At 44.4% G+C, this 12,665-nt stretch overlaps 2 protein-coding genes and 1 long non-coding RNA gene across 6 annotated transcripts in view; 2 read left to right on the top strand and 1 right to left on the bottom strand.

Moving 5' to 3' along the window:
- Positions 1-6,595, top strand: part of LOC118314136 (protein Shroom2-like) — an 18,938-nt gene extending 12,343 nt beyond the window's left edge. For all 3 annotated transcript variants that reach the window (XM_035640353.2, XM_047330469.1, XM_047330468.1), the window contains 6 exons: positions 25-80; positions 1,542-2,159; positions 2,861-3,367; positions 3,844-4,021; positions 4,201-4,473; positions 4,578-6,595. In XM_035640353.2, coding sequence (XP_035496246.2) covers positions 25-80; positions 1,542-2,159; positions 2,861-3,367; positions 3,844-4,021; positions 4,201-4,473; positions 4,578-4,850 — 1,905 coding nt within the window. In that variant the 3' untranslated portion in view covers positions 4,851-6,595. The remainder of the gene's footprint in view (positions 1-24; positions 81-1,541; positions 2,160-2,860; positions 3,368-3,843; positions 4,022-4,200; positions 4,474-4,577) is intronic.
- Positions 4,335-12,037, bottom strand: LOC118314242. 2 transcript variants are annotated; one of them, XR_004794622.2, is made up of 7 exons: positions 11,898-12,037; positions 11,533-11,774; positions 10,915-11,178; positions 10,401-10,545; positions 9,354-9,574; positions 4,692-4,870; positions 4,335-4,482 (listed from the first exon to the last, which is right to left on the bottom strand). It is a non-coding gene; the product is annotated as an uncharacterized LOC118314242 (long non-coding RNA). The 2 variants fall into 2 exon arrangements; XR_004794620.2 differs by having other exon boundaries at positions 10,401-11,178.
- LOC118314240 (neuronal acetylcholine receptor subunit alpha-2-like) lies at positions 9,360-12,665 on the top strand. The gene is made up of 7 exons (XM_035640540.2): positions 9,360-9,546; positions 9,691-9,735; positions 9,909-10,018; positions 10,965-11,184; positions 11,279-11,781; positions 11,911-12,358; positions 12,444-12,665. Exons 1-7 carry the CDS (start codon positions 9,424-9,426, stop codon positions 12,567-12,569), a joined length of 1,575 nt encoding a protein of 524 aa, XP_035496433.2. The 5' UTR covers positions 9,360-9,423; the 3' UTR covers positions 12,570-12,665.

Here is a 12,665-nt window from a genome sequence, read left to right as displayed (position 1 = left end):
TTAACTTTACCTTTTATTTTGCAGAATATTCCCTCATCATGGAGAGACCCTCAAGCTCAGCAGAGCAGCTACACCACCGGGTGAGGTTCTAGTTTGTTCCCCAGTACATGTATATGATAAAACATACATTTCCTGAGTTAAGACAAAGAAAATGTAACGGACAAGCACCCTCACATATTTTGGTAATTGCGCCAAAGGGCTCAGTGCAACAATAACCCAATAAACCAAAGAGTAACATGGTGACAGGTTTGTCTGGTCAAAGAAAGCCCAAGCAGCTGGTTGCTGCCCTCCGACATTTCTATCAACAACCAAATGTGTTACAGCAAAATGCTGAACACCTACCTACTCACTCTGTCCTGTCAAAACATCGGCCAAAAAGAAATGCTTGTGAAGTTTCATGTAGACGTGGAATGTATTTGAGAGGTGAGATTTCAGTGCAGAAAGAGAACAGGCTTCAGTTTCCAATGTCAGGTGTCCTAGGCTGAAAGGAAACATTTTTTTTCTGTCACACTAGTTCCCTTTTCCAACATTATCTCCTGGTGTTGGAGTTCATGTTGAGGTGATAAGTATCTCCCCGACTCCCGTAACAAACTATACCTGGATGTAAAAAGGTGTCTGTGCAATTACTGGAGATGACGTGTGGAGAGGGTATCAGTTGATTGTTAAGATGCTATCAACAAAGAACACTTATCTTATCACCCTTATCTGTCGCCTTCGTGACCATATTCTTGGTCAAATGGTGAAATCAATCCACAGCATTTGCTCCTTTGTTAATCCTGCACAGGGAAGGACAATAAGGAAATGCGACATTCAACCACAAGTGTAAATAAACCGTACACTAAGATATCTTAGCTGAAGTGCTGCTTGAATTCTTTATTTCTAGTATTACTTCACCTTGCACATGCACTTTTTTAGTGGGGGGTGTTTTGAACAAAACAAACCACTGAAATCTTAGGTCCATTAGGCATTTTTGATTGTCCATTTCACCTTGATCTGAAAACATTTGAGATTTGGAATTTTATCATAAAAAGTACAAATCAAGCCATAGGAGCTACTTTAATGCTCCTTGGTCTGCCTGCACATAAACGATCAAGGGGTTTATTCATCATTACCTTAAGGTCTGTGTGTGTGTGTGTGTGTGTGTGTGTGTGTGTGTGTGTGTATATATATATATATATATATATACATTATAGATACAACACAATTTTGTTTAAATCAAGCAGCACCTCAGTCTTGCTCATGTGTAATCCAACCTATGCGTTTGGATTCAACACTTGTGGCTCAGGTTTCCTGAACTGTAACACACACTCACTGTGACCAGGCGTCACGCCTTTAAAGCCTCCAAATCTGTAAGTCAACAGATCCACTATCGTGGTTCATTTCACTGTTGTATTTGTGCTTGAGTTTCAATGTGTTCGCAGGAAATCTCTTAAAAGGTCAGTGTGTGCTTGTGGTGTTGGAGGTTTACTGTTTATATCTATTTGTCTAAAACCATGTTACCCTCAGGTACTGATGATGGTTGTCTTTCTGTTGACCTCTAGAGAAAAGGCAGAGAACAGACTGCAATACCAACCTGACCACAGCCCACAGTCGGCCCCCTCAGTGCCCAGAAAGGAGGGCCCAGCACTAGGCCTCTCTGACCACAGGAGCAAGCCAAATGCTGCCAATCCCTCCCAAACCACACTCTCCTCGGGCCCTCGCAGCCTCAGCCCCAACCCTGGCTCCCAGCACCCAGCCCAGCCTGCACAAACCAAGGGCCTCCTGCCGCCGCCCAGGCCCCATTTAGGCCCAGAAACCACATCTTCCTCCCAGGAATTCCAGGCTGGCTCCCAGGCGAACCCGGCCACGCTCCAGCCTCTGTCCAGCTGCAGCTCCGACACCCAGCACCATGCCACTACCCAGGGCTCCTCTGCCGGACCCGCCACGGCCAGCTCCCCTCACCTCAGCTGGACATCCGTACCAGACATGAGCGAGGGAGATGTGCAGACTGAGCAGGAGAAGGAGCAGCTGCCGCCTCCTTCTTCCCCATTCTCCTCCTGGACGGCCGCTCTGCCTCTCCCCACGGCGGATCGAGCGCGGTCTCCGTCGCCACAGTTTGCACCGCTGAGACTGACCGACAAGCCGCCGACCGCATCCCTGCAGGATGACTCAACGCTCAGGTAAGCAGCTTAGCCAAAGTGCTTCAGGTCGCCTCAGTGCCCCTCGTTACGTTAAGCGTTTCCCTCGTGTACTAGTAGAAGAGGCTTTTGAGTTACACCTCTTGGTAAACAAGTTGAAGAAGATACAAAGATGATTAATGCCAGGCTTATACATCCGACCTCAAATAACACTTATGGTGGGACTGACTTGAAATGACACAAATTTATCAAACGAATACAGAATTGACTTATTCTCAATGTGTTTAACTCACCTCTGCAGCTGCAAGGGCCTCAAATGTGAAATGCGATTGGGCATGTGAATCAAACTGCAGGCTGTAATTTTGTTAAAGCCACACGGCGCCTGTAACCTTTGCTTTCCATCATGGTTCTACTGTACAATCCATCCTTTAATCAGACTCAGTCGACTGTTTAGTACTGGCGTTGATTAAAAACATTTTAACCTTTTACAATTTTCTCATTGATTTATTTTCTTACTGTAACCATGTTTGAACTATTTTAAAATTCCAGAAAATTTGGGAAATAACTCTTGTTGCAGTATAATAAGAATATTATAAAGTATGTTTTTATGCTGAATTGACAGTAAGACATAGTCACCACTAACTGTATATCTCATTTTATGTTTAGTTTCAGTCTTATGATTTGAAATGTTTAGAGATTAAAAGTGTAGAAGAAAGGCTTTGATACAGATGTCTCTTTTCCAGGTCGGAAAATGAGCTGAAGCCCACAGAAGAGATGGACGCGAACAGTCCGGCGAGGAGAGTCCCAGTGAGGATCATCCACGCGGAGAGCAGCTCGGATCGCGAGGGACGCGCCTACCTGCCTCAGACCAGCGACCCCTGCGGCAGCTTCGAGCCGTCGCCCCACATCCCCTGCCTGGGCGCCACGGAGCACCAGGCGTCGTCCCTGTTCAGTGCCTACACCCGCCAGGGTGTAGCTTGGGACCAGGGTCAGGAGTCAGTCCCCGAGTTGAGCTCGGCAGGTGCCCAGCGCTCAGAGGAAGATGCCAAGCGAGACGAACTGGCCAGGGACATCATGGGTAAAGACAAGTCCCTGGTGGACATCCTTGACCAGAGCGGCAGGAAGACCACCATGGACCTCATGGAGGGACTCTTCCCCCCGGAGGAGCAGATTCTGGAGGGAGTCCACCAGCGACGGATGGCTTCCACCGGCTCCAGGCTGCCAACCTCATCCCCCAGGAGTACAGACAGGTAAAGAATGGATGTCTGACTTGATGAAGCAAGGCTCTGGACTGCTGGCAGCTATGAACTCTGAAATCCCCATAGCAACATTAGCTTGCTATAGAAAATGTGCAGGACACATCTATTCTCCTGCCCCTTAATTCAGTCAATTGACAATTGATTCAAAAAAATGTCATAGAATAGAATACGCATGAGTAAATACACAGCAGATGCACAGTGGACATTGGTATAAAAGAAAATGGAAAAGGGGATTGAGGATTTAAATTTACAGACAGAGTTAAGGGGGATCAAGGTTTGATAGTTTTCCAACCCGGCCTGTTCAACCTTTACCCAGCCTGCCCTCTGGTGGTCAAATGTTTCTTTACAGGCATCAGTACTAAGATTGGTTTTGAACTGCTTCTGGAAAAAGTTGAAGCTGAACATTGGCTCCCTGTGTGTGTGTGTGTGTGTGTGTGTGTGTGTGTGTGTGTGTGTGTGTGTGTCAGGAGGGGAGACGAGGACGATGTGGCTGTATCCGCAGCAGCCTCCCTGGTCCCCAGCTCCTCCTACTACAACACGTCAGCTCCCAAAGCCGAGCTCCTCATCAAGATGAAGGACATGCAGGGACAGATGGAGGAACAGGACTCTGAGGACGAGCTGGACATTGACCTGGCCAGTAAAAAGGTAAAAAAAAAACACGACCTCCCAGCACATAGATTTCATGTGCAAATATCAATTAATCAACATTATTTTATCAGCCTTGACAGAAATCGGAAAGAAGAATGCAAAAAACACCTCTCAAACTTTCTGAGTTCCTTTTGTGCATGTGTTTTACCCAAATTTGTCTTCTTCGTCTTCTCCAGCAAGAGCTGATCTCCAGTCTGGCGAGGAAGCTGGAGGTGTTGCGGGAGGCCCGGCAGAGCCTGCAGGAGGACGTGGAGGACAACGAGACTCTGGGTCGCGAGGTGGAGGCCACCGTGCAGCGGCTCTGTCAGCCCAACCAGCTCGACAAATTCCGCATGTTCGTCGGCGACCTGGACAAAGTGGTGAGCCTGCTGCTGTCGCTATCGGGGCGGCTCGCCCGGGTGGAAAACGCCCTCAACACCCTGGAGGAAGACGCTTCGCCAGAGGAGAAGGTAACCGCCCTGGTCACATGAGGACAGAGGGGGGAAAAAACAGATTTTTTGTTTTTTACAACATCCATACTCTGAATAAATCACGATATCCGTCCTCCCATCAGCGCACCCTGACGGAGAAGCGCAAGCTGCTGATGCGGCAGCATGAAGACGCCAAGGAGCTGAAGGAGAACCTGGACCGCCGGGAGCGGCTGGTTTCCGGGATCATGGGGGCCCACCTGGACGCGGCGAGCCTGGACGACTACCGGCACTTCGTCAAGATGAAGTCGGCTCTCATCATCGAGCAGCGCAAGCTGGAGGACAAGATCAAGCTCGGCGAGGAGCAGCTGAAGGGCCTGCTGGACAGTCTGCCACTGGAGCAGAGGTCGCTGCTCTGATTCCTTTCAGAAATCTGGTTCTGCAGGAGAAATACTGGATCAGAATAACCGCAGATGAAGGTGCAACATGTGGCATTTTTTGGGATATTGATGTCATTCTTAAATCGTGTCCAACGTCATGGCTGAGACAGATTTGAAGCCTCCGTTTCACGCCAGTGGGTTTTGTTATTGTTCCTCAGAAGAAACACAATCGTAACAGTTCCTATGTAGTTCCTTTTCCACCAAATTGTTCTAGGAACTAAGGAGCCCCAGGAGTTAAGATCAGACAAGTAATGATTTTTTTAATACATAACAATTAGACCAGAACACAGAGACAATGCCATCATTTGTAATAAACTGATTCACGACTGACTACTTTAGGGTTGGAAACTGCATGGCTGAAATTGGCACACAATTTTTTTTCACTCCCGTCCCTATATTTCCTGGATCTAGATATGATCTTAAAGATTGAGCTCAATTCTTTATGGAAGAGATTTAATTTAATGTAATTTATGTGTTTTCATTTTAAGCGATGCAGCAGAGGTCCCAAAAATTTCACAGACACTTTTACAGTCTACACACAGTGATGATGGCTTTGTTATTTGTATTTATTTATTTTTGTAAAGTTTTTTTTATGATAATCTGGTATTTTGGATACAAAAGAGAAACGCTCCATCAAAGCTACACAATATAAACGTGTTCCATTTTAGGAGCATCTCACTTTAATTTTAATCGGTTGTTTTTGCACCTAAACGCCCCCAAGAGACCAACATCCGAACATACAAACACACCAGATTACTGTACGTTCTCAATCAATACTTAATCAAATATCAATTTGGTTGTTTTTTCATCCTAGAGTGTTTCCCGCCTCACTTTAATATTCCTCTTTCTTGACTTGTATTTATCGCCATGCATTTGTAATTCATTATCATCGCATGTGTATTTTAAGTTTTAAATTAATATTTTATAGTAATTTATTGTAGTCCATTTGAAACCGTGTATGGAGTAAGGGGAACTGTTTCCCCGGTAATTTTATTTCACTCATGACGTACTTTTTGTTTTCTAATGAAGGTAAATGAAGAGTTTGATTCCAGAATCCCATAAATCCGTTTTAGTTTACAATCCGTTTTTTCTAAAGTGTAATCATCTCGAAGTTTTCTTTCCCATTTTTACAACAAAACGGTCTCTTCTGTATTATTCTTATAGAATAGCTGTCACCGTATGACGCATATCTCATTTTGGAGTGGAACTCTTTCATTGAAGCTAGAATAAAAAGGGTGAATCTGGTGACTGGAATAGACGATGCTGACAGGTTCCAGCAATACAGATGTTGCTCTGACTTCCTGTGATATAATAACCTTCACGTTTTCGTTACCTCATAAGTTTTAATTATATCTGAAAAAACCTTTCTGACCGATGTACATTTTTTACTTTGAAAGAGCGAAGGGACCGAGGGGCAGCCGGTGTTTTCTATGGAGGTAAATCAAAGAGTTAGCACTTTACTCTCTGGTTCTGATCCTTTTATGGAACTCTACATATTAATGGGACTCTACATATATAGCTATAGTATTTTATAGTATATATATATATATATATATATATATATATATATATATTTAAAAGAAGACGTGCCTACTGTAGCCTCTACGCTGTGTCTTCATGGACTGAGGTGGGCGTGCCCCCGTTTACTGTGTGAAGCCCGCTCTTTTACGTATGCAGTGTGCTCCTTCCACCTGCTTGAAAGCAATAAAATGATCAAGCTGAAAGATTCTGTCGCCTCTTTGCCTTTTACTTCTGATCACCTTTTATTTTTGTTCGATGCATACAAACATGGTCACTGCAAGAATCTAGTTTCATCTTATCATTATGTGGATGTATGACAAGACGCAGAGTATGTTGCTATGTCGAAAGTTCCAGTCAGATCTTTAAAAAAATACTAATTAACCTGATGAGCTTTTTCATCGTGAAAACTTTCTTGGACAAAGAAAATACTAAGTTAAAGTTATATAATAGACAGCCCTGAGTCCACATCAGTGTTGTCAGCTCTACGGTAAAACAGATATGTGCACAGTTCATATTGTGTCAGTTTCTTTTCTAATAGACTTACCCACCGGGCACAGGTGTGGCACACCTCCACAATGACAAAATGACATCACAGGGGCATCACCCCCCACCCCTATATATATATATATCATGGAAATGACAAATTGTAATGCAGTATTTTCTTACTCTCATCTTAGCGGCCTTTAGACTTACTCTAAATTGTAAACTGACAATGTTCAAACTAATATCATAAGCTCTGAATGCAGCGCAGGAAGACCTCGCTGGAACACGAGATGTTACTATGAAGTCAGTAAAGTAAAATAAATAATTATACCAGGTTCCTCGCCAGTAGCTCACCCCGCTCCATGTAAAACAAGCTCATTACAAATTCTCACCATGGCCCCCGAGAAAGACATTGGCAGGATGACAGTGAGTTATGAGTCAAACTTTACATTTAAACTTTCTCCAGGTCACTTTTCTCCTTGACTGGTGTCATTTCACCTCAGCGAGCACTTCAGTCTGCCGATTCCAGCACTTTGCATGTCTGACTTAAAATGATGTATTGAAACCGCAGACACCACTTCATACGAATTTGAGAAAGGGGAGTCTGGGGGTTTAAACTGAGAGACCATCGACCTCGGTGGAGTGTGTGTGTGTGTGTGTGTGTGTATGTGTGCAGTCAGTCAGTCTGACTTTACGATAACGGAAGTGAATACATGACCAAATCTCAAATGTAGCTTCACATAAGCACTGTCATTTTTAATTATGTCATAAAAGAATCCAGGCCTAATGATAACGATACCCGTAATTATGGGAAACTTTAAACGTGGTTATTGGTTACAGGCACCAAAACACTGGGATCTGATTATTATTATAATTATCAGCATAATCATCACTAGAGGTATAATTATTTCAGCACCAGCAGCAACAGCAACACATGACGTGATTGGCTCCTGATGGCAGGAGATAGTGACACAGTGTAGTAGGGGGCTGAGGCTGTTTGAAGGAAGAGCAGGGCAGAGTGGCGAAGATCGGTGGAGGAACAAAGGCTGAACACTTATGACAACACTTGAGCTCCGTCTTAGTAATAATAACAGTAAAAATATTAATCATTTCAATAAAAAAAAAAAACTTGGACTGTTATTTTCCACCTGCTGTTTAACATGGATTTGACACTGCTGTACTGCTGCTGCAGCTGGATCTTCATCAGCTCCGGTGAGTGAGGCGGTGACGGATAACTGCTTGTTTATGTTGTTTTTAATATCTATATTGTCATTTTTTAAAATGTGCAATGTGTAGTTGTTGAGTTCATCGTGACTTTTTACATCTTGCTGGTATTATTTCCTCTTGTGGTATCACATAGAAATGTGTCTTGTGCCTGAAAGCATTTTTCAGTTTCCTATAATAAATATATTAATGTATAATCCATCTAAAATCCATAATAATTATATTCTTTATGCTATATAGCAGGCAAATGAAAGAAACATTTTTATCCAATAACAATTTGAAAGACTAAACGGGGTGATGTCAGTGGCTTTATAATATAATCAATGGTATTTTTAATATCTGGGACTCGTCTGTATAATACCGCATATCGTAAAAAGGTATTATAATACATATACTATATACTATACTACTATTGCTGACAAGTTTTAAATTCCGGCCCCTACAACAAAAGTTATAGGTTAAGATGTGTATATTCTTGGAGTGTAAAGACATTGAAGGCAAAATATTTAACATGCACTAACAAAATCACGAAAATATTGAGCTCCATAACGAGGATGATTGACTGTACAGCATCTTGAATAGTGACAATGTTGCTGGAAAATTGAGGAAACTTGGGTATTTTTAATAAACATTATAAATTGTATAATCATCCTGGAGAAAATAAGTTTCCCTTTTGACATTCGTGTGGATGTAGAGGAATTAGGAAACATCTTTTCTTGACTTCAGCAGGTTATATTCTTACTGTATAATTGATTCCTGCACTTGTAAAAAAAAAAAAAAAGTTGCCTTGCCTACCAGTATTATTTTAAACAATAATTTGTAATCGATAGTTGCAAAAACTGCAGTGTAATCCCACAATATTGTTTTTTGCGTTTCACCTCCACCGGCAGAGTCTTACCTGAAAACTCAATTGTGTCGGTTGTAGTTAGTCAATATAATCACACAAAATGGCATCGCATGCACACATTTGCACAGTTTGTGCTCTTGGCTCGCTGTTTTCTTACACCGGATAATCCTAAATTGCTTGCTGAGGATGCCAGTGTTCAAAGCTGTGAGCTCAGAGTGGTTGTGTGAGTGTGTGTGCATTGAATTGGTTTTATAGTGCAAGAGGAGGGGAAATAATGTGCAGAATAGCCCTTTAAAAGTATAGCAGTTTCTGCCAATCTCACATCTTTTACTGACGTCACATAATCAAAAATAACATTATACTATATTGTTTTTAGTCCAAAAAAATAAATAAAATCAACAGCTCACCCTCTTCCTCTTCCTCTTCTCGCCCCGTGTCTCTTTGCCAGTGCTGGCGGAAGACTGGACTCGTGTCCACATGGAGGACGAGCTCTTCAGGAGCCTGTTTGGAGGCTACAGAAAGTGGACGCGTCCGGCGCAAAACATCAGCGACGTGGTCATCGTCAAGTTTGGCCTCTCCATTGCACAGCTGATCGACGTGGTAGGAGCACATACACCTGTATGCACTTCTGTGAAAATAATGGACAAATAATAAATCAAGTTACTGAAATACACTGAAAATAAACTGACCATGTATAAAAAGTTAACATCGGATCAACTGTTTTTGTCACTCCTTGGCTCTTAGGATGAGAAAAATCAGATGATGACGACCAACGTGTGGCTCAAACAGGTATGGTTCATGTATCCAAAATGAGATATGTATTTGTCAGTTCAAAACAAAAAAAGGAACAAAAAAAATCTCAAAAGCAGATGTTGAGAGCTACGGTTGCTTCTCACCAGCCCGATATCTACCGATAGTACATTTAAAAAGTGGCTCAAAGAAGTGTGTGTGTCTTTTAAAAGGAATGGACGGACTATAAACTGCAGTGGAATCCGTCTGACTTTGACAATGTGACGTCCATCAGAGTTCCCTCTCAGCTCATCTGGGTGCCGGACATTGTGCTGTACAACAAGTAAACACGCAAACACACACACACACACACACACACACACACACACACACACACACACACACACACACACACACACACACACACCCACACACACACACACTTCTAACATTTGATTCATGTGAAACTATTTACCTCGACAGCTGATTTCAATGATCTCTTTGGTATTTTCATCTTTAAAGCAAACTATTTCAAGTGACAAGACTTAGATATATTTATTTGACATTTACTTTCCCCTACAATACCGCATGCAAGATATTTTTCAGTATATGCACACAGATCCAGGAAGAACCAAGGACACACACACGCGCACACTCTACCCAAACAGAAATGATTCTGAATATCTGTAGGTGGAGCTGGAAATAAATCTGTAGTGATCAATTACCTGCTTGATCCATTTAACAGCATCCTCAGCGGCTGAAGAGCAGATAAGGTGGGAGGGCCTCTTGCACTGGGCCAAACAGCTTGACGGCACCAAGCGGCTTTTCTGCATTTCCCTGCGTACCGATTCGTGATACATGCAAATGATCCTGTTGAATAAAAGACCACCATTCTGTTGCGGCTGCACGGCGATCTTGCATCACACAGTTTTGGAGTCTGGTTTCGCGTCTGGTTTCTTCCCCCTCGGGGTCTCTAGGAAGCATCAATTCTGCAGTCTTTGTCTGGAGGGAGATGAAGCTTTCTCCTCCTTCAGCATCTATGCAAATGGGCTTGCGTCATGAGTCGCTGACGTTCAGTGATCAATTATTTAACACTGCCTCCGTAAACGGGTACAGCTCCGAGTTTATTGATTCACCTTTTGAGTTTGAAACATAATGAGGTGGAAACTTTTGGAGCCCTGCTGAATAAAAACAAACCACATTTCATATGCTGAGGAATACTTTTTATCTCGGTAATACCTCAATTTCTTGTCAATTTTCTCTCCTCTGCCTATTGCTTCTTTTTCCAGTGCCGACGGAGAGTTCGCCGTCACCCACATGACCAAGGCCCAGCTCTTTCACACGGGCCGTGTCCTCTGGGTGCCCCCGGCCATCTACAGGTCGTCCTGCTCCATCGACGTCACCTTCTTCCCCTTTGACCAGCAGAGCTGCAAGATGAAGTTCGGCTCCTGGACTTACGACCGGGCCAAGATCGACCTGGAGCCCTTCGAGAACACCGTGGACCTGAAGGTGGGAACGGGTGCATGTGGGGTTTAGACTGTCTGAATTGTTTGAGACGGACCTCACCCATCACTAGCATGGCTGAAAAAGGTCTAATTTCCAGGATTACTGGGAGAGCGGAGAGTGGGCTATTGTCAACGCCGTGGGCACCTACAACACCAAGAAATACGACTGCTGCCATGAGATCTACCCCGACATCACCTACTACTTCGTCATCCGCCGCCTGCCGCTGTTCTACACCATCAACCTCATCATCCCCTGCCTGCTCATCTCCTGCCTGACCGTACTGGTTTTCTACCTGCCGTCCGACTGCGGCGAGAAAATCACCCTGTGCATCTCCGTGCTGCTGTCGCTCACCGTCTTCCTGCTGCTCATCACCGAGATCATCCCGTCCACGTCGCTGGTCATCCCGCTGATCGGGGAGTACCTGCTCTTCACCATGATTTTCGTCACTCTCTCCATCGTCATCACCGTGTTCGTGCTGAACGTCCACCACCGGTCGTCGGCGACTCACACCATGCCCCGATGGGTCCGGAGGCTTTTCCTCTCGGCGGTGCCACGCTGGCTGTGCATGAAGCGGCCACATCATGCTCTGCGGCCTGTCAGGTGAGAACACGATGGATTGTCTTCATGTGTAGTTTGTGTTAAAACATGCAACTGCAAAGCTGGAATCACCTCTGTGAGAGAAAAATATTCTGCTTGTTATTGTTCCACAAACTCACTTTGCTTTCTCAGGCGGCGCTGCCTTATCGATGAACTCCTCCCTGTCCTTGCTCCTGTCCCTTCCCATGGCACGTCCACCTGGATCACCGAGGAGTCGGACATCGATCTTCACGGTTACCAGGATGGCAGCCACCAGCTGAACTCCTTCGACACCGGAGATGAAATACACTACTGTGATCTTCACGGTTACCTGACCACAGATAACTTGGCAAGGTTGGGGGTGAAGATCGCCGGCCGTGCGAGGACTTCCTCCCTCTCCCCTCCTTCCCCTCCATCTCTCTGTTACACCCTGCTCCCACAGAGACGCTCCATGGTCAGCTTGGACTGGGACGCCCCTCCCGCTGAGTGCGGTTCCATCCAGAGCCCGTCGGCTTCTGTTCTGTCTCCTGCGGTGGTATCGGCCCTGGAGGGGGTCACCTACATCGCGGAGCATCTGAGAGCAGAGGATGCAGACTTTTCGGCAAGTGTAGCCTCTATTTGTTGATAAGAGATATGATATCTTTGGGGATGTTTTGTTGATATCTAGAGCCTTCTTGTCTCTACAGGTAAAGGAGGACTGGAAGTATGTAGCCATGGTTGTAGACCGGATCTTCCTGTGGATGTTCATCATCGTGTGCCTGCTGGGGACAGTCGGGCTCTTCCTGCCTCCGTGGCTCTCTGGGATGATTTAGATCCGCACCTGATATCAAAAGAATGAATACAACTATAAATGAATCACTTATTCAGAGAATGTGGACTGTAATGTTTTAAGTCTGGAAACCAAAATT

This window comes from Scophthalmus maximus, chromosome 1 (assembly GCF_022379125.1).
Source record: "Scophthalmus maximus strain ysfricsl-2021 chromosome 1, ASM2237912v1, whole genome shotgun sequence".
In the NCBI taxonomy this organism is placed as follows: Eukaryota; Metazoa; Chordata; class Actinopteri; order Pleuronectiformes; family Scophthalmidae; genus Scophthalmus; species Scophthalmus maximus.
Note: the sequence above shows the minus strand (reverse complement) of the source record. Positions and strands in the feature narration are given on the sequence as shown.